Source organism: Strix aluco, chromosome 5 (assembly GCF_031877795.1).
Source record: "Strix aluco isolate bStrAlu1 chromosome 5, bStrAlu1.hap1, whole genome shotgun sequence".
Taxonomy (NCBI): Eukaryota; Metazoa; Chordata; class Aves; order Strigiformes; family Strigidae; genus Strix; species Strix aluco.
In genome coordinates this window covers 19,517,028-19,544,768 of record NC_133935.1, presented here as the reverse complement: position 1 = coordinate 19,544,768, position 27,741 = coordinate 19,517,028, and the positions used below count along the sequence as shown (strand labels likewise).

The window sequence follows — 27,741 nt, the reverse complement described above, 5'->3', positions numbered from 1 at the left end:
AGACAACCAGGGCTATTCACTGAGCCTAATGAATGCCATCAGACAGTAACATCTTTTGGGTGCTCCCAAATCTGGGCAAGGTTGTAGCTAGTGATCATGTTCACAGCAAAAATCTCTGCTGCCTGTTAGCAATCTCCTAACCCTTCAGTCGCAGTCAGGGTGATACTGAAACCAGCAATGTTGATGGTTGCAAGATTTCACATGCCAGGATGTCTGTGTTGGGATTTTGAGAGCATAGGATTTCCTTTGCTGAGATTTTCATCAAGACCTTTCTAAGTCTCATTAAAAAGCCAATACTTCCAGCTGCCTGATGTATTGAAGTCCACTGGGGAGGGTCATATCTCTTACATCTTAATTGAAATCACTGAGAAAACTAATATTAAAACACTATAGTTCAAAAATTAATAGGTTAGGAAGTAGCATTTCAGAAGCCAGGAGGTTTTATGGTAATGTATCTGCATTTGAGAAAACCATTAATACAGCTTGGCTTCTTTATTCAAAAAGATGATAAAACAAGATATTACAGAAACATTTCACAGCTTTTGGGCCCAATCCTTATCCTACTAATTTTAATGCCAGAGATTGATTGAAGCAGAAACTATTATGTCCCATTCCAAAGGCAGGCAACAGAAGTACCCTCCCTTGTCTCAGTGCTTCCCTAAATTACAGGCTAATTCAGGTTGTGTTGAATTCAGTAAAAATTACTACACTGACTCCAGTTGGAGTAGACAGGTGGTATTACCTGAACTGAAAACAGTTCACATGCTGTCACAACTCTTGACCATCAAGTCAAGATAAAACACAACCAAAAACATGTTTAGCTAATTTCCAGCTTTATTTATTTATATTTTAACCTTTCTCTACACAGCTTCTTTCCTGTTAGGGTGTTATGCTAATATTCAAGAGTTGAGATTTCTAAATCCAGTTTGAACACCTTCAGACCACAGTGAATCAGTTACTGAAGCTAGGGCCATTTGGCAAATTTGATTCCTTATTTAGGCTCAGTTACTTGGTGACTTAAAAGCTGTGGGCATCTGGCTCTAGGGCTTCCATTTAGAGCCAACTACCATACCCAAATACCATGAGAAAAGCAACTGTTGCAGCACGTCTAGCCAAACTGGAAGCAGGAAATACCAGGAGTCTCACATCATGAGAAAGATTGTTTTTATGAACTTTCCAGGCCACTTTTAAGAACCAAAAATTGTTGAGTAGTACAGAAAAGAAGAGAAGATCGTGCTTGCTAATTTGATCAAAACCTGAACTCTGTGGGCCAGATTTTGGTCACATTAAGAAAGGACATGTGCTTGTGTTGAACAACTGCAAAAGCAAAATCTGATTATGTAGATACACTATTCCTTCAGGATCTTGTTCATGATATACTGACATCCTCTTAACTGCATATATGGTTCAGAAATAGGCCTCATTTAATTTTATGTCCTTGAAGTGGGGTGAGGAGCGGATCCTGATCTTGACTTGGTTTGGAGTCTGAGATTGTCAATTTCTCTTCACAAACCAAGAAACAACAACTGAGATTTTCAAAACTGAGCAAAACACTTTGAATGCTTAGCTTGATACACATGCAAAAGATTTACTTTTCAGTGGATGGATATTCAGCATTGCACTAAAAATGGGACTATCTAAAATTGTCTCAGCTTGAGCATCCAAAAATGGAAGCACTAAAATCGCAAGTCAGTTTTAAAAGTCTTACCGATTTCCTGGAATAATCTAGCCCTGTGGCTACAATTTAAAAGCATGATGAGAGCTCCAGTGAGAGTTGACTGAGCTCCACATAAACACAAGCAGGACGATTGTGTCTCAAGTCCTGACCCCCCAATCAATATTTGTGGTCAGTTACAGCTTCCTTTTTATATTTACTTGTAATATTCAAAGACTGTGTGAAATGGTGAATATTACAAGCCAGTTCTGTCTTATGAAGAACTCTTAATATAATCCATCCCTTATGTTTTGTGCAGGTCTTTCCTCTGCTTTTGCAATCAGATTAATTTAGAGTGATTGTTCAGTTTTTCTAGTGCACTATTCTGAAGCATTTCCATTAGGTCTCATTTAACTCTTCCCATTTCTAGAGTAACTTATTCTAGTATTGCCAATCTCTCTCCCTGCTCATTAGGAACCTTCCTTTTAACCATCTTCTTCACTTCATTTACCTTTTCAATCTTACATGTACCTTACTCAAAATATGATACCTTGGATGATCAAGCCAGGCAACTGGACATAAAACCTTGTGACATGATTTGCCTTCATCACTCTCTGAAGGTGAGCTAAGCATCTAGAGCATGTTCCAAATTAATCCAACAGCTAAGGACCCTGGACCGGACCCTCTACAACCCTCAATGCTCCCAAGCAGATAGACAGGCAGCAAGCTGCTTGTTACTAGATCTCTGTGCTGTGGCTTCCTTTAAGCCACACAGACCTGGCTGAACCCCAACAGGTCCAAACCCCCAAGGCCCTGACCAGTCTCGATGTCCAATTAAAATCAAGTGGTATTCTGATACCTGCTGCACTGAACTAAAAGCACGGTTCCTACACAACACTGAACATGGCTCCCTGTGTACAGCTGTAACCTGAAGAGTAAATGGTCCCCAAATCTTATTTACTTACCATACAGTAAAACACCATGGCACCAGCTCCTGTGTTTACAGTGGAAATGCAATGCAGTAAATTTTGTAGATTTTCTCTTTAAAACAAAAGAAGAATCTTGGTATGCACAGTTTATATCATGGGGCATTGCAGTTTGGGGGAAAATCATTAGTTAAGGCAGTCAGGTGGCCAAAGGGCCTAGATGATTATTATTATTATTGTAAGAGTAGGTCTCAGTCATAGGGAAAAAATTCACAGTAAAGTGGGAGAAAACCAGGGAAGGATGATTAGTTGATACAGTCCTGAAAAACTCATCCCTAGGGTGCAAACCATCCTTGCATTATTGACCGAACTGAGTCTCCTGAAATATTTGTTCTAAGACAAACAGGACTTGGTTCTAAAGCCCCAAAAGAACAAAATACTTAAGCATTTACTTCATTTTAAGCACATAAGTAGCTTCATCCCTATTTATTTCAGCAGGATTACCCACATTCTTGAAGTGAAATACATGCTTAAGTACTTTGCTGAACAAAGCAACTTTCAGTTATAGGTCCCTTATTTATTTTCTTAACTCAAGTTTCCCTACAACATCTAAATCAATGGTTTACAAGTTACCTGATCTTTTTTGGAGATAGGTCGGAGCTTCTCATCTGGTAACTTTTCCTTTTTAGCTTCCACTTTAACCTCTTTTTCTTCCCCCTTTGTTTTTGGGTTTTTAATAACTTTTTTTAATATGAAAACATCACATCTGTTTGCACTTTTGTTTCTCCACACTGTGTTCATGTACCAATCCTGTGTGCAGCCACATCTCCATCATATGCTGCTGTGCCCACATCTCCATGTGCAGTGGTGCTCCCTCCACCCTCTCCAAATGCTCCCATTCCCCCATGTGGGCCTTTCTCCCTTGCGTGGCATCATGCTCACATGTCCCAGCAGAGAGCCCTCTCTTGTGATTGCATTTAACACACACATTCCTCACACAGTTTACGAGGTGCTTGTAATATTTTGTGCCAAGATGTGTCTGCCTCCACCTCATGTGTTACTGTGTTAGGCCAGTTTATAGCAGCTGAGAAAAACGACAGCCAAAAAAACATGCAGAGGTCTGAACATGCAAGGTTTTCTTTGAATGATGGCGTGAGGTCAGGCATGTTGCGCACTGCATTATTGGTAAGCAGAAGGAAGGAGCTTTATTTTTAAAAGAGAGAGCAAGAGAGAGCATGAGTATTAGTCATTTCAATGTAGGAATAGATCTGTGAGGAAATTCCAATTCAATCTTTTTTTTTTTTCCTTGCATTACATTTCTCACAAACCACAGGTGTCTTATTTTGGTGCAAAATGTTTACTGTACCTGTTTTCTTAGGAAAGCTGCTTGAGGTTTTTCCTCTTGTACTTTCTTCTCTTTTACCTGTTTATCTTCTATTTTCTTTTCTTCCATCTTTTGTTTTTCCTTTAATTTCTCTGCTTCTAGCTTAGCCTTTTCTTCAGCTGCCCTCTTTTCCTCTTCTGCCTTAGCCCTTGCTCTTTCCTCAGCTGCCCTCTTCTCCTCTTCTGCCTTAGCCCTTGCTCTTTCCTCAGCTGCCCTCTTCTCCTCTTCTGCTTTAGCCCTCTCTCTTTCCTCAGCTGCTCTTTTCTCCTCTTCTGCCTTAGCCCTCTCTCTTTCCTCAGCTGCCCTCTTCTCCTCCTCTGCTTTCTGTTTTTCCTCAGTTGCCTTCTTTTCTTCCTCTGCTTTTAACCTCTCCCTTTCTTCTGCCTCAAGTTTCTCCCCTTCTTCTGCTTTCTTCCTTTCTTCCTCAGCCTTTTCCTCATCCCTAAGCTCCTCTTCATTTACAGCATCGGTTATACTCTGCTCCCCTTCCAGCACAGCATTTGTATAATTCTCTGCTTTGTGTTCCTCTGCATTTATAGCTATATTTTTTGTTCCTACTACCTCTTCTTTATGTGTGGATTTTTCTGCTGTCACATCTACCTGATTTTCCTCTACGGGGACCTCCTTTGGTTTCTCCTCCTGTACCTCCTCCTTGTCTTTCTCTTCTTTTTTTTCCTCTTCTTCCCCATCTTGCCTCCAGTTGTTCCTTTGGTATGATTTGGTAACTGTTTCTGTTTCCTCAATGTCATAGCGTCCTCGGCGTGTTTCAGCCTTTTCCTCTTTTCCCGTGGTCTCATTTTCTTCCACATTGTTTACTTCTTTCCTGCTGGGCGGTGACAAGCTCCCATCTGTGATTGTGGGGTCAAATTCCTTTTGACGTTCCAGGGCTTCCTGTAGACGTTTTTGGCGTCTCTCCTCCCGTCTTGCCAGTCTCTCCAACAATGCAGCTTCGTCATCTGTTCCCCCTGTGGTTGTAGTACGCTTGGTTTCCTCTTCTGCCACACTACATAAAAGTGACAATTTTGCATTAAAAAAAAAATATCTTTCTAACAATGTATGCACTTAACTGCTTCTAGAAAAAAAACTTGCTGTTATATCGTTCCATGGTTTGAAAACACAACAGGTTGCATACTTCAAAATTTAACAAAATGGTTCCAGGGATTAATTTCAGCATTTCTACATGTATAGGAATTTGGTGTTTTACAATGTCAGAGCCTGGAAGGGTTCCCTTCCAGGCTAGCTCCAACAGCCGCTGAAGTCCCCAGGAGTCTTACTGACCTCAGTAGGCACTGGAATGGTCCCTGACACTTGGAGCAGCTGAAATACAAACAGCCGTGAAAAATTCATCCTCTGCCTCTGCATCCTGCAGCAGAATACTTGGAAGACTTAGTTTGCTTTAAGGCCCCCTTCAGCTTGGCCTGAGGCAATACATGTCTTCTGCATGGTCTTCCCACCGGGCAAAATTTTGAAGATGCTAGATAGTTTCTGACTTCAGTGAACTTCTCTAGCAACAAGAAGCTACTCCTGTTCAGCAACAACATCCACAGATACAGTCGATAAGGGGATAGCCTTGCAATTAAGGGTTCGGTGAGGTTGTGATTGTATAGGATCAATAATCTGTTAGAAAATGGAGTGAGCACAGCATCATATTTAAGACATGCTATTCAACACCTGTAGGTATCAGGACTGGATCTCACCCTCAGACCCTGGAGGTTGACTCCTTCGAAATCCAGCTGTTTAATTCTCCTGTGTGCAGGTTTCTTCCCTCTTTCTAGCTTTTTTTTTCCCCTCTATTGTGAAAAAAGATTATAATCTACAATCAGAAATGTTGCTGTTTTCCTATCTATATCCATTCTCCTTGTCTTTAATAGCATGCTACTTGTGCTCAGTATCTATTAGCTTGATACCACAATGTTTATTTCTGGTCTCTTCTATCAATTGTGTTATGGCTACTGGAAATGTGGATATATTATTTGTGAGTATATGAAACTGAATAAACAATGGACAGACTGGAAGGCCAGGTCTGCCACTCAATTTGTGACAAGTGGTGTCTCACTCCATAAGTTTTCTGCTGTTTATAGCTGTATGACCCTGACAATGCCAGATGAGGGCTGAGGTCTAGCGCTCACACCCAGCACCTTGCAAGCAGTTTCAGCTGCAACTTGAGGACTGGGTGCCCACCAATCCCATGTGCCTTGGCCCCTTGACACCATGGCCCCTATAAGCAGAACAAAAGATGTGGAGGTTTGTGAGGCCAGACACAATCATGCCTGTGACAATCTGACAGCAGGATGCATCAGAGGTATTTCCCTCCATAAGTCCCAGCTGAGTTACCCTATAGAGAACCCTGAGGACACCCTAGGAAGGGGTCATGAGCTCAAGCCCAGCTTCAGTGATGCTGCCACCCCACTGTGTAGACACAGCCAGTGGTGTTCCTCACAGTGTTAGATCTTCTTCAGAGCAAGGATGGCCAAACCTGGTGTTTAAAACTTAAATAGCAAACCAGACCTCTTCAAGATACTTCTCTACTCTGAACAAAAATTACTGTTGTCTTGTCAGGAAACAACATCAGACATTTACCTGTTCTGGGCATTAACTTCTGATTTCTCCATTACTTCTCCTGATAGATCTCCTTCTTCCTTTTGCCGCAGCCTCTCCTGTCGAGCCCGTCGGCGACGCTCTCTGGCAGCCTCTTCCTCATCGTCATCGTTTCTTTGGTAGGACAGCCTGCAACACAGCATTAGGGATAGGAAAACAAAGGGGCTATAGTGTATAGGACACTGTGACTGAAAAATTACAAAAAGCAGTTGACCAGAGCACAGTAAGCATGGCTGCAGTGTCTGCTCCATATGCTGTTTAGAAAATATGCTGTGAAGTTGAGATGCATAGTTTCAAAGCCTGGTTTTCTTTTTCAGAAATGAACTTGACAAAATAGTCACAGTGAAGGCAGCAGCCACACCACACTGTCAGTTTGCTCCTAGAAAATACCAACACCATAAAAGCCCAGCTCTGTAGCTGAGCAAACATCCTGCTAGACTGCACCATGATCCTACCAGAACGCACACAGCAGTATTTGAGCAGACTATTGCTGAAGCCCGCATAACTGAAATTGAACTTAGCCAAGCAGCTTTTCATCAGCCTCCTTTAAATATCACACACTGAAAATGGTGACAGTATTCTAAAGCTGAAAGACTGGAAAGCAGGGAGACACAAGTATGACAACCACTCTCAATGGTCAGGTTCTGAGTGCCAAACATCTGACACCTACAAAATTTTTGCGATCCGGAGCCCTGCCAGGCTAAGTCATACAGGATCGCTGCTGTGATGAAAGCCTATGGCTGAGGACCCATTGTGTTCATCTAACCCAACAGATGATTACATTTAGTTTCATCCTACTTGAAAAGGAAAGCAAGACATTACAATCCTAATAATCCTGTGGTCCATTCAAATCTTTGCTGAGGTGCATTATTACTGTGTGAGATAAAGTGAAAGGCCTGCATTCCTCTTATTTTTTGTGCAGGAAAAGTGAAATAGAAACCTAACACGTGCCAGACCCAGCCAGGACATTCATTTACTTTGCTTCCAGCAGTGATCTGATACATAATGGTTAAGAAGTCACCCTTCCTTATGTAGTCACACATTTAAGTTAGCTGTACAGCCACGCACATAGAGAATAAAAGAGCTCTGCACCGAGTAAAAAAAGCACAGTTTAAGCTTGCATTTCAAGGAATACTTTAACATTAAGAGCAACTAAAACATTTTGATTTAGTCATGAATTAGACTCTCTGGGTCCAAAGCCTCTCCCATCACCTTGTTCTGGTACTACTTTTCTCCTTTGCTGAAAGAAGGGTGAAAGTACAGGTTCAGTGGAGATCCAAGCATCCCAATTTTGCTTTAAAAATTAAAAATGGAAGTTAAAAACCCAACATGGCTAAGCCACTTGACAGATCTAGAACAGCATTTTCATCCTCAGTGCACTGAAGGATTTGATTTGCTACTTTCATGCCCCACTTCAAGAGCTTGCAACCTTTTCTTTGTGGAAACAGCTCCTTCTCAAAGAGGATTATAACCATGGGCAGCACAGCTATGAAGGATCACAGTAGAGAGAAGAGGAAGAAAGGAAGGAGACAAATTAAAAGCACTAGAGGTGATGCAGAGAAAGCAAGGAAAAACACTACTTGTCATTTGTAAGCAATTTAAAGGGAGATCAACATTTCATTTAGGTCTAGAACAGAAAGCACACGAAGACAATATTAAATCAATGAGGTCTTTAATTTGCAGAAGAAAGAGACTCTCTCTGGAATAAAACTACATTATCAAACTGACCACAGAAAGCCCACCTGTTAGTAAGATGTTCTGGCTGCAAGAAGCCTATGATCTTTTCAGCTCTGAATTCCAAACATAAGGGCACAGGAGAGGGCACACTGCTCTTAGCCTATGACAGCTGGATAATGGCCACGACTGAGTCAATTCCCAGTGTCTATGCCTCAGGATTTGTCTTTGCAGTGAGACCACATGAGGATGAAGTAGTTTATCCTGCTCTCTGTGCCCACACAGAACACTCCTACACAGCAAGGAGAACAACCACTTTAAAAAGCCTCTCTAAAATGCCTTCCTAAAACCACCAGTTGCTCAGAAAACTAAAAAAGGAAAGAAAAAAATACCCTAAGCAAAAAACTCCCACAAAATGTACCCATTAAATAAGTCAAATGAAAACAGATACATATTTCCAGTCCTTGGACACTTATCACATAGATCATCTGTTAAGAAAGCTGACAATCTCTCTCAATATCCTTTTAAGTACATCCACTGCCTCACTGCATATCACAGCAATTTCCTACAGTGAGCAAGTACACCAGATATGGGCTCCACCCATAAGGATCACCTTAAGTATTCAATTCTGTTCACCAGCATGGATGCATGACACATTCGCAATAATCTGGAAACAGTCATATCAACAACAAACAGCAATATTTTATATATCTGTATCATATTTTCTTTACAATTATGTTAACACTACTTCCCAGATTGTACTTCTACAAGCTGTTTTGCTTGCCTCAGAAATACAAGCTTTGCTGGAGTGGACCTGACTGGCCACCACAGACTGAGAGTAGAGTAGGCTGAAAACACAGGTTCAGGTTGGCTATGTTAATTAACAGGCTAATGACCACACTGTGAGCAAATTGACAGCAGGATGATTTATGAAATGATTCAACATAGTCACCTAACTGCCACTGACTTTCCATAAGAAATTTGGTCATAGGAAACATCACAGAATCACAGAATCATCTAGGTTGGAAAAGACCTTGAAGATCATCCAGTCCAACCATTAACCTAACACTGACAGATCCCAACTACACCATATCCCTCAGCGCTATGACGACTCTACTCTTAAACACCTCCAGGGATGGGGACTCCACCACCTCCCTGGGCAGCCCATTCCAATGCCTAACAACCCGTTCCGTAAAGAAATACTTGTTAATATCTAGTCTAAACCTTCCCTGGCGCAACTTGAGGCCATTCCCTCTTGTCCTATCGCTTATTACTTGGTTAAAGAGCCTCATCCCCAGCTCTCTGCAACCTCCTTTCAGGTAGTTGTAGAGGGTGATGAGGTCTCCCCTCAGCCTCCTCTTCTCCAGACTAAACAACCCCAGTTCCCTCAGCCGCTCCTCGTACGACATGTGCTCCAGACCCTGCACCAGCTTCGTTGCCCTTCTTTGGACACGCTCGAGTAATTCAATGTCCTTTTTGTTGTAAGGGGTAAGATGATGCAAGTTAGACAAATGCCATTTCTGCCCATGAAAAATACACTCTTCTGACTAGTGTTCATCTCCCCATTCACTCAATCCTCATGCACTGAGTTCATTCCCACTAACTCAGCTAGCACATTACTCTCTTTTCCTTAGTTAGCTAAGTAGTTTCCTCCTCCTCTGTTGCCTAGGGTGTCAAACTAATTTCACACAGAAAGTAAACCACAGGCAGACACATGAATTCACGCACCCTCCACTGGGAGTGTGGGAAGACTGTCCCTCACCTTCCCACTGTTACACCTCTCCCTAGCTACCCATCATAAGCAAAATCAATCTGGGAGTTCTTCAGAGCTTATCTTCCACTTGCCTACATCTTTTGACATTCTTTAGACCACAAGTAAACAAGTAATAAAAAGTATGACTCCGAGATTTCAGCTCTGTATATCAGACAGATGGAAATCCAATGATCCACACTGGTCTGTGTTGTTTCTCCACCCTTGGAGAACAGCCTTGTTGCCCAGCATGCATACACACCCCACAAGTAAATTAAACTAACCTTATATCCATTTGTCACCTTCTGCATAACTGTTCAAAATCTTTGCAGGCAAGTCTCTCTCTGCAGTTAGCTGTTCCAGCTATCTCAGGCAATGAAAGCACAGCACAGCATGATCACCAAGAGGTATGCCAAGCCTTCTGATACGTGACACCTCTTATTAAATATTCAGATGAAAAGATGATTACTTGGAAACCGTCCTACACCTTGCTACCAAAGATAACACACTCTTGGTCTAAATGTCAACTAAAATAAAAAAATGAAAAAAAAAAATAGCAGAGTGTTAGCTGCTTCTCCTGTTACCTTCTCTATGTTTCTGACATGAGAAAAGTGTAACCTCTGTGTGTTATTGATAAGTTATTCTAGGAAAGCATAAGTGCTGAGTCTATCATACTTCCCATGCAGCACAACTCAAGTACAGGAGACTGAGCATCTCAACTATGTGAGAGGACATTTCCCCACCACACTAGGTACAGATAACAAGTAACAACAGATGCTCTGCCCTGTTGAGCAGGTAGGACAGATTTATATCTCCAGGACTGAAATCCCAAACCTGACGAAGTCAACAACAAATCTCCTGATTATTTGAGTAAGTCTAAAATGTTACCCTCAGACTGAATGGAGGGACTCTACAGCCTAGAGTGGAAAATAATTCTGCTGGATTGGGAATATAGGTGATGAGGCCATCTGCCTCAGAACTTCTCCAGAGAGATTCAGCACCCTCTCTATTTTACATCAAGCACTGAATTTAAATAAAGTTATAACTTAGTAAGAAACTTGGTAATAGCTAGAGTGATTATGGGGCTGAAACCATTTCATACAATCCAGCGTCAACTGGTTCCCACTTGAAACCACAAATCAGTTCAAACATTATCTAAGGCACTTTGGTTTTAGAGTTTCTTGCCCAATAGTAATACATTATTATTACTGTCTGAATTATGACAGCACTGAAATTTCCTGATCAAGTTCAGGGGCTTTCTACAATAAGCATTTTATAAAGATAGGGGAAGATCTGGTCCCTGTTCTAAACAGTGTGTATTCTGATTAAAGACAAAATTATTTGTAGCACTATCTGCCCTAGATGAGTTGTAAACTACATTTTTCACAGGGGTAGAAAAAAACTCAATACCTAATTTAAGCTGGATCACACTACTCCATTTCAGAGGAGGCAGGGAGAAGGCGACTTGTGGATCTAAGCTTTGACTCCACCCCTCAAGGGTGTCAGAAATACGTGAAAAATTTCCAAACAGAACAAAAGCCTTTAAGACTAGATTTTTAACTTAAACAGGCAGCCCAGATTTGTCTCTTCTTTCCTACATGATTCACTCAAATGCCAGTCTGTCTTCCTTTTCTCTTGCTTGCAAAAACACATTCATAGCACCGCCCTCCCAACATGTACCTCAATTAGATGTAACTGTACCTATTCAGCATGCTCTTTCCCTCACAACTTTATCTCAAAGCCTTTACATCTATTACAGATTGTTTTTCTCCGTGGTCCACACCAGAAAATGAGATCATTCATCCTGTATCAAACTGCTGCACCTCCATTTGCAGCGTAACCTACTTCCAAGACCTTCACCCTTCATTACCTAACACCACAGCAGTTGAAGTGACATCTGTTGACTTATGTATCTCCAAATTGATGGCAGATGGAGGATGTCAGTAAAACATCCTTGATGACAAATTTCACCACCAGACTCAGTCTACAGAAGATGCATTTGTTGGCCTTCTGCACTCTTAGAAAGCCTTTCTATTTACCCAGGCTCTTCCTGAAAGGATGGGTGGGGTGAGGATGGACTCTTATGATACCCACTGGGGAGTGCTCTTTGTGTCACTGCTGATATTCAGTCCTGTTTTATTTATGATTGCATATGTTTTAAATTTTTTTATTATTCATTTAATTTGTGTTATGATAGGCACACTTCAAAATGTGGATATAAACAACTGACCGATCTTCACCTCAAAAAAATGTAACAAATGCACATGCTTCCAGAGGATTATGCCTCTGACAAGCTTTGCGTGTCAAATGCCAGCTGTATTTCATTCAAGTCATATCTAAAACTGTGGTGAATGGTGGGGGGCAATTGTGGGGAACACTGTTTCTTCTAATCATTCCTCCATAATTCAATGAGAGCTGCCAGCATTCTGCTCAGACCTGCTCAAGAAGATTCATTTTTATGAGGGAACGAGCAGAATTTCAATCCAAAATGCTCATGTTTCAAAAAGATGTAGTGAGTGAAAACAGGGGATTATGCTGGAGACATGCAGACATGCCACCACAGTTCTCAATCCAATGTTGTGCATGAATGCTGTTATTAACACCAATATTTTTCACATATTGCTCAATTTGACATGCACCCTTTTTTTCACATTGAATTTAGGAGAGACAAGTGAATAAAATTAACCAACAGTTGGAAACTAAACCCAGACAAATTAAAACTGGAAATGAAGCACATGTTTTTAACAGTGAGGGTGATTAAACATACAAGAAATGATGGAACATCCATCTCTTGCATCTCCGCATTAAGATGGACGCATTTCTGGAAGTTATACTACAGTAAAATACCAGTTCTTGGGCTCCTTATAGACACAATTTGGTGAAATTCCATTATCTCTTAGGTATGGTGGATTATACAGTGGCATCTGCTGGACGTACACACTACAGTCTTCCATTTACAGAAGGTTCATGTCTTCTGCTCATAATTTATCGGTCTCACAAATATTTTTACTCTTTTCACCCACACATTCTCCAGAGCTACACAGCCTATACTCCTGAGTGGGCAAATTACCCAGATATCCACATAGTTCTCAGGGAAAAATAAAGAGACTGACACACCTTTCAGTGTATTTTCTTCTCATTCAGATAATTTTTATACTGTGTGTTTCTAATATCCTTTCTTATTTTTCATAGCTCCAAGGAGTTCAAGGATTATTATTTTTCTGCTGGGTAACCACCTATTCAATGGGTTAGCAGAACAACATTCTTTCTGTCAGATCTGGCACCCTTAATTTCCTACCATACCTTTAGAAGCCTTTCTCCTAATTTAAGCCTTGATCTAAAATACCTAAAAGATAAAACAATGTGCATTTTAACAAGTAATTTTTTGTTTCAGTTGAGGAAAATCTTTACATTATTTATATTGGTTAAGAATCTGGCTGTGAGATTGTTATTTTGTTTGCATGAGAGAACAGTTAAGTATGGGAAAGAAAAGGTCTTCTGAGAGGTCCAGCTTGTGTACATTCTGGTTTTCTTTTATGTGATTTCTTTCCTTTTCATGTTTTTGACATTTAAGTTTTTTCACAGGTAAGGAAAGAGTAGGTACACGCATCCCTTTGACAGTTTGATTCTGAAAAACTAAGGTGCAAGCGATCCACATCGAAGAATGAAGTATTGTCCTGGTTCAGCCAGGATAGGGTTAAGTTTCCCCAGCAGTGGGGGGGAGCTCTAGCCAGGTTATTCGATACCATGCTGACGTCACCTCCTGGTGCCCAAGCGCGGGAAAGAGCAGGGAAAGAGCAGGGACGGCCTTTGTGCGGTTCGGTCCCCTCACTGCTGTATCCGTACGGTATATCTCTTGTTCTGTTCATTGTTATTACTGTTATTGTTGTTGTTCGGTTTGTTGCTGTTACACTGTTGTATTAAACCTCTCCTTATCTCAGCCCCAGGATTTGTATTTCACTCCCTGAGGGGCAGCGGCAGCGTGGTCTCGGGTCCCAGCAGGGCCTAAACCACCACAAGTATAAAAAGTGATATGCAAGCCAATAGCCACAAGGAAAATGACTCCATATGGACAACAAAAATACTTGGTGACTACCAAGTAATTCATGCCAAAAGTAGTCAGGGATTTTATTTCATTGATGAAGATGGCACTACAGCCTCTAGGCCAGATCCTGGCTTCCCCAATTACTGTTTTCTGTTGAAAATGTAAGTTTCAGTTGTGTAGACGCCCAGGATTTCCAATAGCTTGTCTCATTTTTTGCAGTTTTCTGCTCGTAACAACACTGTTGCTTTGGTTTTAGATTCAAGCCCTAAAATCTGGACCTCGTAAGTTAGAGCCAGTCTGTAATATCACTGCATCATTCTGCACAAAGGCAGAATGACTCATGCACACGCCTACTTTTCTTCTTTCCTCATGGCTGAAAACTGATGATCTGTTTCATAATATGAAATGCAAGCAGATTCTCCAACCACATTCAAATAACTGGTAAATCGCTTCTCAGCATAAATTGCATGCAGGGCCGCTAACATGAAGGGTAAAAACCTTCAGCTACTGAAACAATGTCAAATTTGCCTTTGACATACATTATATTGAGATAAAAGTGCTTGTTGGAAATGTCCCAGAGAAAAGCATGTAATTCCCTCAGTATGTGAAGCCTGTAATGCTCTACAGTTTTACTTCATCCACAACAGACCTGACATTGACCTGTCAGTGAGCAGTATGGTATATTTAACCTGGTTTAATTTAGAAGTTTCGCATGAAAAGAAAAAAAAAAGTAACTGAGCAGAATACAATGATAGGCCAAGTGCCTTCTAGCTGATAACTATTACTTTTTTACTGCTTTCCTTGAAGCTTAGTGCAATTCACCCAGAAATCTGTTTCCCTGGCAGATGACAAACATGCAAAAAAGTCTACAAAACAAACTTACATTTTCAAACTTTAAAAAGTGGAAGAAAAACCCAGTCACTGTGCATACCACTGTGGTTGATGTGGTATTTGTTGACTCTGTAGCAAATTGCTTTCTACTTGCTGCCACCACCTCATTTCTAGTGCTTTATTGCATATAAAATCCAAAATAATTTATGCCACAGCCATACCCAGTAATATTTCAGGCATATGACTTGAGAATAATAGGCATTTTGCCTAGCTGAGGCATAAGTAAAGACTTACAGGATTTACCCCAGAATATAAAATCCACAATTGCTACAAAGCCAAATCAGAAATTTTCTTTCTTGTGGTTTTGGGTCCCTGTATTTAATATGGCTTTCAAGGCACTTTCATACCTCAAATTGCTAGCTTACTGAATGTATACAAAGTTAAGATCTAACTGCTTCTCTTTTATATTTCATTGTGAATAAAATTCCAGCTGACATGACTGAAAGATTTATTCAAGACAGAAGGAATTAAAAATCAAGTCAGACATGAGTATTTTTAACTTAAAAAAGCTCCCCTGCATATTGATAATAGTGGTCTTCCTAGAAAATACGCAAAAGATTTGAGGAATGAAACCTACATTTTCTTACAGACACCTTAGGCAAACTGATGTCTCCAATGTGTCATGCTCAAGCTACAAAGTTCTGTATTTCCCCCAAACATCTTTTTAACTCATACAAAATTCATGTCATCATCTATGGTATCTATCAGAGATATTTAAATGAAGGCAAGGGAGGGAAGGAAGACATGAGGAGGACTTGCGTTATTGAGCCATTTTCTCATCCTGCATAGTCATGCCATTGAACTATGACACTGAGGCAGGGACGGACACTCCATCAGACAGCACGTAGGGAATCTGGAGCAAAAGCACACAAGGAACTCTGCAGCCTTATGGGGAGGAACCTGAACAAGAGCACAGGACCATTTTTCATGTCCCAACAGCAGTTTTTTCTCTATATATATATTATATGCTTACATATATAAAATAGAAATATTTTATCAGCAATGAATATGAGAAACAGTTCCTCTTTCTATTTAAAAATAAAAAACTCACATCACATGCAAGATGATTTTTCCACCAGAGGCTGGAGTGGAAATTGTGTTGTCATTAGGAAGTGGAGTTTTTCCTTTTATTCAAGCACAATAGTTATAATTCATTTCAAGAGGATTCTGAATGACTATTGTTCAGTTTCCCTATACCTATAGCAATGGTCTGGTTTTGCCAAGTTTTCTGATGTAACCACCTTCCTTTAAATGCAGGAGTGTGCTATTATTGAACATAGCTGTATTCCTCCAGCTTGGACTCCCAAAACGCAACTCAAAGTTACAGATTAAGCAGAACAGGGTCTTAGCCCTGTACCTGGAGGATACACACTGAGAGGGGTGAAAAATAAAGAGGGGGTAAAATACAACAGAATCAAATTTTTTGTTAGACCAGTGTAAGTACCTTCCAGCTGAATTGCACTTTTGGGTTTCTTATACTTGGGATGAGGGTGCAATAGGAACTTCAACATTTTTTATGCCAAGCTTTTTAGAGCATCCCAGTGTTTCTTCCTAACTGTTCAATTCTGAGGGCAGCAATAGCAAAAAGCAAACATTCCAGACAAGCCTTGCTACTATAAGCACCACCTCAGCTAGGTGAGCTAAAACCAGAATTACAGAACGTGGTGCTGAGCATACAGACTGCCTCCACCCTAGCATAGCTACAGCAGTGACAGAAACAAGGGATATTTTAGCAACATTTTGCTACAGAGGCAAAGGCAAAAAGACTGGATGGAAGGAGAATTGGCTTTCACTCTTCCCTGCTCAGTGTCTAGTTTAGACCTGTAACTGCAGCAGGTAATGTTTTCTGAAGAAAAAAAAAGTTTCAACTTTTTAAAAAAAGATTATTTCTGGTGTTATTTTTTTATTCCAAAACAGTATGCCGCATCCTCCCAAATCAGCAAAGAACAAAGCTAAGATTTCAGGAAAGCAAAAACTGAATTATTATAAATTATGTATGTATCGCTGACCTGGAAACCTGGCCTTCAATTTCATCTGCTTCTCTTTCACCCTGTTTACCTGCTTTGAAGACTTGTTTAATGCAGCACACTAGGAAAAAAAGAGCCTCTTAACAAATCAATGCTTGCATTTCATTCCCTCCACAAAGATTAATAGGATTGCTGCATTTTAAGAGCACTATATTTTAAAAGTGCAGGACCATGAGGATAGGTCTCATACATAGGAAGCTTCTTTAGTTTCAACCTGTACTTGCTCCACTGAATATCATATAAGGACAAACACTTCACTCATTAACATCCAAACCAATCTCAGTCACACACTCTAATCCTCCATCACCATGCCCAATCTACTCACAATCAACTTCCAGCACATATCTATACACCATCTACCCTGCCAAAACAAGATGTGACATTTGCAATGAAACATGTCTTTGGTTTTCAAATACGACAAATCTCCTCTATGAGCAGAATCCTCTTTTGCAGTCATGCTTTTTCTTCACTTGCCTCCCAGATTTTGCAGGGTGTAATGAGGAACCAGGGGCCAGGACTCTACAGTGGGTGAATCCTGAAAGGAAGAAAGTTCACGACGTCACATTGATTGGTATCAGGGACAATACCCACTAATAGTGCTGGACACATCCTGAAAAAGAGTTATTTCATCTATCACTGAAATGCAGCCACGTCTAGGGTGGATCAGCATGTAGGCTACAGCTATGGCTCTATAACTGAAACATCAGTCTGATTTAGGACTGACACTGAAATTGATTATGGATTTGAACAAGACTGGGACAGAGAACCAGCAGGGCAGGAAGGAAGACAGTGGAAGCAGGGATCAAACAGGGACCAGCACTGTAGGAAAGGGCCTGGAATGAGATGTCTTCCTGGGCTGAGGATGGGGAGAGAGGAGGGACAGACAGCAGCAATGGATGAGAAGCCTCCATCCCTGCAGGGCACAACATGGAGAATGGAGAAGGGTTGATGGAGAAATACTGGGAGGACAGGGAAGAGGGAAAGAGACCTGCCAGGAAGCAGCAAGGACAACAAAATCACCAGGACTGGGTATGTGGCTCTGCTGTCAACATCCAGTATTGAGGCAGGTTCACACACGGCCTGTAAAGCCAAAACCTACCATGGCTGACAGAATGAAAATTGCAAGATAGTGGGTTGTGATTACCCAGACTACACATCCTTCAGTAACTCCTTTGGCCTTGCCTAAAATGGTACGTGATCTGAAATGCCTACAAATGGTCAGAACCCACTATTTTTATTGCTCAATTCATCAAAAAGTATGGGTGTTAGCATTAGCCCCGGCTCTGTGAAGTGTCAAAACCCCTCTGTATTTCCCAGGGGATTAGAAATTATAACTAAATGGCTATTGCTTAGAGCCAGACAGGTCCCTGAAGATGTCTGCTGGCGCTTTCAGAAATACAGTAAAGATTGTGCCGCACAAACAAAGTACAAGGCATGTGTTTACACACATGGAGCCTGGAAAAATAATTTTACCAGATAATCATTCAGATAATCACAGAATAATCTTTTTTTCATTCACTATTCCCAACAAAATATGCAAGAAGAGGACACAGCCTTAACATACCGCAGCAGACTAAATATTGAAATAAATGCTGCCAACAGGAAGGCAGCTGAAATGTAAGAGCAGAATACGCACCAAAACAGAGTGGACTGTGAAGCCTTATGCTAACAGAAATAAACCACTTTAGGGGGGATACGGCATTACAAATACATTCAGTGCTACACATATAGTGAACGGGGAAAAGAATTAATGAAAATCAGATGTCTCAAAGTTTTCTAGTACCGATTCCCCATGCACACAACTCACGGATGCTGTGCAGGTGCGGATCTGGTTTCAAGGGAAATTCATGGCTGTTCACTTTTAACATGGATGAGCATTTGTCTCTTTCTCAGGTGTTTAAGAAACCTACTGTCAACAGCCAAGGTGATTAGGAAATATTTTCAGTGAGACAGCAGAGAAATTACAAATGCAGATCCTGTCATTTGCTAACAGGATTAGGGGCAGATACATTCCACGAGTCTCTCCGAAAGCTATTCCCAACGTATCTTTCACCTTCATGAAAGGTAAAAAACCCTTCTGTACAGATATGCAAGGTCACGTACAGCACTTATGTTACAATGATTTGCAGACATCGTATAACAGCACTGTGCAATTTAAACAGCTGGAAGTTTGAAATGCAGCCATTGCAACTACACCCGCATAAACACAGTGAAACACCCTGGCTTTATCCTTTCAATTAGTTTTCCCTTAGATGTGCATGTTCCCCCTACACTGCTCCACTGTGATCCTTATTCCAGAAGTTACTCATAAGAAACTACCAAACAACTCAGTCACTGTAAACTATTGGAGAAAGTCTGTGGAAAGCTGAGTTCATGAAAGCTGATCAGTCACGCTGAAAATACAAATCTAAAAGCCAATGTTCTTTAAAAAGGGTAAAAAACTTTTCACAGAAACCTAGCATCCAACAAAAACCTCTCGCATTTTGAAGATTCACTAACAAATTATCTACGAGTTATTCACAGAAAATACCCAGATAAAAACTAGGAAATAGAAGAAAACAATTTGCTTGCCCTAGAAGTCCCCATGGTCTGTGGACTTCCAATGGGACATACATATGCAGCTGTTAGAGGCATAAGGCTCCTAACACAGAAAAACTGCCCTGTGGAGTTACTGCACCAGAGTAAGGGGCTTTTCTGCAATATACAGCATGTTTCCAAATCACAGCAATTATTATGGTGCATGGGGTTTTTTGGGGGTTGTGGGGGCTTTTTTCATTTCATTTTGGAATAGCAGTTCCACATAGGGAACCAGTCTGTAATACCTGTTGCAAAATGCTTTACACTGTAGCATCCTCACACAGATGAGATCTGCATGGACACTGAGCGGTCGTGCCAGCTGTAAGTTCACAGCAAGTTACTGATCAGGTCCTGTTGGTTCTTCGGCAAATCTTCCACCATCAAACAGCCATCCTCTGTCCTAACTGGTCAGCCTTCCCCCAGCCCCTTTTGTGCTTCAAGTTCATCAGATACAAACCCTTGCCTCAAGCTTTCAGTCCTTGTTCCACCTGCAGCCTGTCCAACAAGCAACATACATTCGCTCTCCTCCCGCATTGGCACCTGGGTTGCAGGAGAGGGTGAGCAGCACTAACCCGGGCTGCACCTATGAGCTCTGGGTTGCTTCCAGATAGTGATGAGTGTGCCCTTGTTGGAGAGCACAGCATTGCTTTGTGTTGTGATTGTCCTTGCCTCTGCACACAACTAAAGCACTGGTCCACAAAGCATCTGTTTGATGCCACACAACATACACTTTCTTTTAGTTGCATTTCATCATACTGCTAAAAGAAATGGCAGGTGAGTCCAGGGCAGCAAAGGCAAAGAAGCAAACCAGAGGGGACTATATAAGAGAGGAGTATGACCAACAGTAGAAGGAAAGTGAGAGGAGGTGGGCAACAAGGTGGGGAGGATAATGAAGGGCTGCTGTGGTAAAGTGATACGGCTAATGGGAACTGACTGCAAGTGCAGGCAAAAGAGAGGCTAATTCCAAGTGTAAGAAGAGACAAGAGATGATAAGTTTCCATCACCAAGAAGCAAAAACTTTTTACAGATTCAACTGACATTTTTAAAGAAGATAATTGAAAAATTCATCATTAGATGCACACACACAAATGTTTAAGCCAACACTTCTGGAATAATCCATTACATTCCAGAAGTGAATGCAGACCAATGGGTATTTTCCCCTCATTTTTATATTAATACTTGGCACTTGCTATCTTCTTTCCATCAAAAGATCTCAGTGTGCTTCACAAATGTTAATTAATCCTTGCAATCCCTCCTGACTTCTACGTGGTGGGTATTATTACTACTATAATGCCAATTAATGAATGGAAAACAGACACATTGAAGAATGCACTTCTTTTAGCCTAAACCACGTGGCAGATAAGATTTTCACTTTGGCTATACTACTTCATACCTGCTCCAAAACCTGTCGAAGCTACCAGCAGCTTTTCAAGCAACTTCCAAAGGGAGTTGCTGCAGGTACGTGGACTCTCTCCTCCCATCTCTAACAGCTGCACTGTGCTGACTTCCATCACTGCGCCTGAAAGCGTGCGAAAGCCACTGGCAGAATTGATTATTCTGGAATGTTTTTTGCTGGCATACTGAACAAAGAGACATCCTCCCCTGAGCTCTTTCTGAGCAAGTGATAGCCTGCCTCTCCTCTGTGTAATGCCTTCTGTTGCTAGATACTTCCAAATCAGTAGTTTACATTTTAAAGAGTTGTGCCTGCTGGGAAATGGGAAAGGAAGGGCAAAAAGCTAGTTTAACCCAGGGGATCTTGCGGCACTGTCACTGAGAAAGCACCTCAGGTTTTGCGCAGGGGTCAGCATGTCTCAACACAGCCTGGCACCTTTTTAAAGCACTGGGCTGTAAATTGGGATATGCTTAAGTCCCTGAAAGCATGAAAAATGGGGTGCTGGGTCCTTATCCTACAGTTGGGAAACAAGGAGTTAGCTTGCTGGCAAGCCCTTCTGCTTTCCAAGCGTCAACAGGTGCAGAAAGCCAACTCAGTGAAGTAGGGCTTCCAAAAGGTGACTGAGAAAACACCAGCAGTACAACAGAGAGATTTTAGTCCTACAGAAACTGTAGCAGACATCACATGGGAAGGTTTCTGTGCACCACAGCTCTCACTGCAGCCTCTCCAGTCCCACAGTGTAGATGGGACTGACCTGAATGTCAGCCAACCCTTCCAACACTGGCTCTTGCAGGACTTTGTCCTGATTCAAAGTGAAAACACTACCTGTCTCACCTGCACTGCAAGACAGAGAATGTTATAGGAAGCCACTGAGACTCCTATAACAACGCATTTGCACAGCAGATGGATCCTTAGAAATAACACCATGAGAGAACAGACCTTAGACTTGATGTAAACATGTCACAGTTCACACGAGTATCCTCTTCCCAGCCACCCGTGGCAACTATTCATATACGCATGCCAAGACTATTGCAACGGAGATGCAATTCAGCTTACCCTTTTATGAAAGTTCTCACTGAATTTAAGTCATGCATCCTGAAAGGCACTGGGAGGGGCCAAAAACCAAGCACTGCATAGCAAATCTATGTTTTATAAACTTTTGTGAAAATATAACATTTGGCAAGCAATGATTTGGCAATGTAAACTGCAGAATATTTGGCACAATAAAGAATTAGGACAAGCATAAGAGAATTTGAATTCCTGCTCACAAAGAGTGTGGTCCAACCTGTTAATACAACTCAACTGACTGAGATTACGGAGTAAGAAAGAATATGGTAATCATCTGTCTGAAGAAGATAAACTCAGCAGCTATGAGGCAACAAAAGGGTCTGATCAGCAGTCCTCCAAACTGGAAAAATAAATTAATCCTGCTTTTAACTCAAGCTAACATGCTGGTAGTTAAGATGCTAAATATGGGATTTAGAAGGCTTCATTTGGCCTCTCTCTGCTACAAGTTCCTGCACAAGATGTTTAAACTCCCTTGTACTTCAGTTCCCATCTGGCCAATGCATAAGAACGTTCAGTAAAAAAAATCACCCATCTGGGGGATCCAGAGGCTAGCACGACAGGTGTTACCTACATCAATAAAGTGTTATAAGACCAATTGGTCTAACGCAAACACAGGCATAAAACTTAACTCAAACGCTAGCAATCCTCTGCCAATGAGGTGATCTTGGATGTACTTGCAGGTGCTACTGCCAGCTCAAGATGAGTATGAGACTGAGTAACTGTCAGTGTTAGTGCATAGCTATAAGCATATACAGTTTTTCTGGACCCTTGCCCAAAGTTTGCTCAAAATACTCCCACAAAATTACCAAAGATTTGGAAAATTCCAGGGAAGGCCCTACTACCTACGTTACAGAGAAAACCTCCAAATGGTTTTCTCCTCTATTTCAGCTCCCCAGAAGCTTTTCCAGTTCCCTCTCCAATTTCTTCTCACATTCCAGGCAGCCCCTGTCACTCCTCATCTAATGGTATTTTAATGGGTGTCTCCATCTTCTTCCTCCACACCTGTGAGCCCTGCGCCTTAAATTCTCCCAAGCCTGAATCTCCCTACTCTTGCAACACTATCACAGCATTTCAGGACTCAGGCCTTCACTGAAATGATGTCATGCATTTGGAGAAGTGCTGGAAGGGACCTAGGCACTGAACAGCAAAATCTCTACTTGCTATAATCTTGTGAAAACCATAATTATATCCGTTTTGGGAAAAGAAAACACATTGGTATGATTGTCAGGGCAGAACAGCACAAGAAACAACTAGTACAGAGAGAATGAAACAGAAATAAATATGTTTTTATAGGTTCAGAGAATTCACCTTTCGAAGTTCAGGGGCTATAAGCATAGGACTGGATGGGAAGTACCAAGGCAGACTGTCTCCTACCTGATCACTCCACAGGGTGTTGGGTGAGTTTGAAGGAGAGAGAATAATCCAGAACATCCAATAAGGAATTAACCCCGCAGCTATCCCAAAATGACAAAGGACCAAATGCAGCTTTCAGATACGCACAAGACAGGAATATTTGTCTTCACTGGATGGGCTGCAAATTATCACTAATGCACCTTATGTCAGTGGGAAGCTTTCAAAGCCATATAGATAAGGACTGGCAGGAATACCCAGATAGCATTGCTACAGCGTTAAGGGAGCTTTTTAGCATGTTGGTAAGTCTTGAGGAAAAGCTGCATTTGCAGAGAACTTCAAAACTGCTTTGCTACAGCCTTTACGGCAAATGTAACAGAGGAATTAGAAGACAGTTAGTCCTCAGCCTTAATCTTTCTAACTCAAGTAAAAGTTTAGCTAGCTTTGGAAGCAGATGTGACCTCTGCTAATTAGGCTTTGGGGCTTTTTCAAATCCTGAGAAAGAAAACTGCTGACACGATGTGTCTGACCATTCCTGTTCCAGAAGGAGGCAGATGACTAAGGCCAAGATGTACAACACCACTGCACACACCCAGAATTCATGCCAGTGATTTCCCTCCAGCAGAAGTGCAATCCTAAAAACCTCCTGCTTCACAGAGGAAAGATGGGTGTTACACAAAATACACAAGGCTATCATTCAACACTAGTTTAAAATGGGAAGCTACTTTTGAAGAAATTAGTATGCAAGAGAATATGGTATAGTTGGAACACATTTCCTTTGGGCTTTGCAAAATATCATGTAACACAGTAGCAAGAGAGCTGAAAGGGAAGAACAAAAGAAAGAGGGAAAGAAAGCACATGGCAAAGGAGAGGCTGTAGCTCATGGGAGGTGGAAAGCCAGGAACAATCTGAAAATGAACAAAGAGACTATAAACGTTCCACCATGGCCGTGTCAGTGTGTGATGATGATCCACATAATTTGTGGATGCAGAAACCTACACTGTATTACTGCCTTGTAAAGCTCACCCATCCCATGATTCTATTGCTGAGTTACAAACTCCACTAAAAAATAAAAATAAAATAAAAAAAAAAAAAACCAAAAAAACCCCAAACCAACCAAACAAAAAACACCACCAAAAAAACAAACAACAAAAACCTGTAGTAAGGATCATGTCAGGAAGGAACAGTTGTGATGCTAGAGGGTACTTCTGTAATTACACTGCAGCAACTCCAGTGCTGAATGTATTGCAGATGGAACTGGCAAGTCAAACACCTCCTATTCAGAAACATGTAATATATTTTTATGGTTCAAAAATCTGCAGGCAATTTGGCTACGACAAACCAAACAGAAGGCAAAATCTCACATCGTGTAGTGACAAGTGCATTGATCTCAAGAACACACCTCTAGGAGAGGCCTCCACATTTCTTAAGAGTATTGGGGAAAAGAAAACAAGTGCACGTGGACCGCCTTTTCAAATTTTTGAAATGCACAGCATGACAGTTCGGAGATATTTTATGAATAAGGTTTTAAGCTGTCTGGAACAAGAATCATCTTTTTTTGTTCTGTAATACAGCAACCTTTACCTGGAGGACCCACAGCAGTACCAGATTCTCCTAAGCAGAATTATAAAGCAGATTGAAAGTGATCTAAAAAAAGATTCAGCGTTCAGAATCGAAACCACTTGCAGAGTTAATCCTCCTGGGTTGGCACGCCAGTTTCTGCTGGAGTTAGTCTTGCTCACAAGAATCTGAATATTTCTCACTGTTGCTTACTCAAGGTATATGAAAAAGTGGTGGATGGAAATTAAAAAAATAAGACAACAAATTTAGCCAAGTACCTGATCGTCAAGAGAGATTCTGACTTCGAGGAAGAAGGGTCTAAATACAAATAGGCATCCGACAAAAAGCCCCTATCAAACCCAAAAAAAGTAGTTGTGCACTTTTGGGAGTAGCCTACTCCTAATGGTGCATCTGTATGTTTTGTTTAATGCAAACTTGTACATCCAATCCCTGCTACTAATTCTGTTTATTTTTCTTTTCTGCTTTATTACCATCCAAGTTTATCTTTCACATCCTTTGCCTACAGTAAGCTAACCTCCACAATAACAGGATATGTACTCCAGAATTACTATGATGGGCGGGGGGTTGGAATTGCTTCACAAATGACACGATCAAACTTACAGTACTCAGGAAAAAAATAAATAAGCGAGTGTCAGAGAAAACTGGGCATTCTGGGCATTTAGTGACCGTTATTCCTCCTACAGTCAAAGAACCGCACCAGAGCACCAGGTGGGAAGGGGGAAGTCACTTTATGTCACTTTTGGTCTTCCAGCACAGCACAGCACAGAGTGAATTTAAGCAGAGGCGGTACTTGTCTTAATATTTCAGTTACCAAGAGACAAACTGAGGAAGAATTTGAATACCAGCTTCTGCCCTCCCTTGGAACTTTGCTCATCATAACTCAGTTTAAAACCCGAGGAACTATACTGACTTCAGATTTGAAGTCTGTATTTAACCCTGGCATGCATTACTCATCTCTGGAATTCAATACGAGCAATTTGAAAGAAAAACAGCTGAGCAATTTTAAGCATCAACTAAACCTTGTAGTTAGTACTTTTCTTCCATGATGGATTTTTGAGAAGAGAGAAGTTGGATTGTAATACCTTGGACTAAAGCGAGATTTTTCTGACAGCTTCACAAACTGTTTAAATGCTTTAGGTGTAGAACAACCCACATGGAAAACTGTGTTCCAACGTGCCCGCTGTTCCCTACAAAGGTGATTACAATATGGCACTGTTGGACTTGCAAAAACTTCTCATTACCATATCCAGTTTGTGTGTCAGAGGGACATTTCATGGCAACAGTGAACACTCTTGAAAAAGAGAAGGAAGAGGGGAGGGAAAGGCAAAGGCGAGTGTGGGGGAAGCCCTCCCTGGCTATCTCCTCTGCAAAGGATTTGAAATGTAGAAAAGAGGAACCATGTCAGCAAATGCCAAACCAATGCAATACCTGCCAAACCGCACCTTATCCTTCTCAATCAGCAAAAAAATTATCCGCTGCCTGATTTCTCTTACCTCACCAATAAAGGACTAGGTTTTTTTCCCTTATTAGGACAGTCTCCATGCTGTAAAATTCTGGCTTTAATAAGTGGCTTTAACAATATGTGCTGCACATCAGCACAAAAATAAAGCAACTAATAAAAATAAAACACAGGAGGAGAATAAAAGGGCTGAGTCCTAAATTAAAAGGGACGACATCAGCTTAGTTCGGGCTCCAAAATTTGATCATGGATTTTATGAAAAGGAGAATTAAAATTGGAATGGATAAATGTATGAAGGCTAACATTATACATATATATATATAATTATAAAAATGGCCCTGCAGCTACTTATACATGTAAGCAGCCTTACTGAAGTCAAGGAGACTTTTTTACTACACTTAAGTGCTTAGATGACTCAAAACATAAATTGAATGTCAGTACATGAAAACAGTGCAAAGAAAGCTTCTTTAATATTTAACAAAATAAAATGCAAAAGGAGTGAAAATTTACAGTCAGGTCTCCATGTTTCAGTTATTTCAACGATTGAAGGAAGTGGTTTTCTCAGTTGGATTTTTAAATGTATGGTTTTGGATTATCTACTTTACTGCATCTGCATTACATGGACATATATGCATATATATATGGACAAAAGAACACATAAGGCCTAAAATAATCACCCTGAATTTCCCTGGTTCTTTTGAACCTCCTTGTTTAGGAACAGGGTGGATGGAGGGCCTGGGACTGCAGATTTGGCAGGAAAGGGAAAGGCAGGGCTATGAAGAAGCAAGAAGTTCTGCCACCCCCATCCCACACTGGTTGAACACCTATGCCAACAGTGTGGCTGTGGAGGAGATATCTGGATTTAAGATCTGCACTAACAGTGAATTTTCTAGTTTTGCTGAAGCAGAAGAAAAAACCCTTGTCAGAGTGAAGTGATATGGAAAAAGCTCAGGGCTGGTTTAATTCAGCCTGAAACAAGAAGGCAAATCCTTCATCTAAGTTTTTTCTTTTAACTTTTTTCTTTAAAATGTAAGTCAATTTGACTCAAGAGATTCAAAAAAAAGATCAGAATGTTTTATTTCAAAAAAATATTGCAAAGATGCAGCTCGGTAATTTCTTATTTAGCAAGTGTCAAAAAAGGCATTTTAATTTTAAAAAGTATTTCCTCTTGTTTTCATTTAGACGAATTTAATCTCAGAAACCTGACATGAACTCCCAACCAGTTCTGCTCTGCCCAGAACTCTCCCAATTTTTCTTGGTTTTGTTAAATTTACCTTTAAATCAGAAACAATTCTCACAGCTCATTTCAGGCATTTGGATTCAGAGAGAGCAGTACCAGGTTGAGTCTGATGTCTCTCACCACT

At 41.0% G+C, this 27,741-nt stretch overlaps 1 protein-coding gene across 7 annotated transcripts in view; it reads right to left on the bottom strand.

The window, feature by feature from the left end:
* The window catches only part of CALD1 (caldesmon 1), a 197,074-nt gene that overhangs the window by 25,172 nt on the left and 144,161 nt on the right, over positions 1-27,741 (bottom strand). For 5 of the 7 annotated variants that reach the window (XM_074826266.1, XM_074826269.1, XM_074826267.1 and 2 more), the window contains 3 exons: positions 6,545-6,691; positions 3,947-4,967; positions 3,214-3,297 (listed from right to left, as the gene is read on the bottom strand). In XM_074826266.1, the coding sequence (XP_074682367.1) occupies positions 3,214-3,297; positions 3,947-4,967; positions 6,545-6,691 (1,252 nt within the window). The remainder of the gene's footprint in view (positions 1-3,213; positions 3,298-3,946; positions 4,968-6,544; positions 6,692-27,741) is intronic. The other 2 variants (XM_074826271.1, XM_074826272.1) reach the window with 1 other exon arrangement.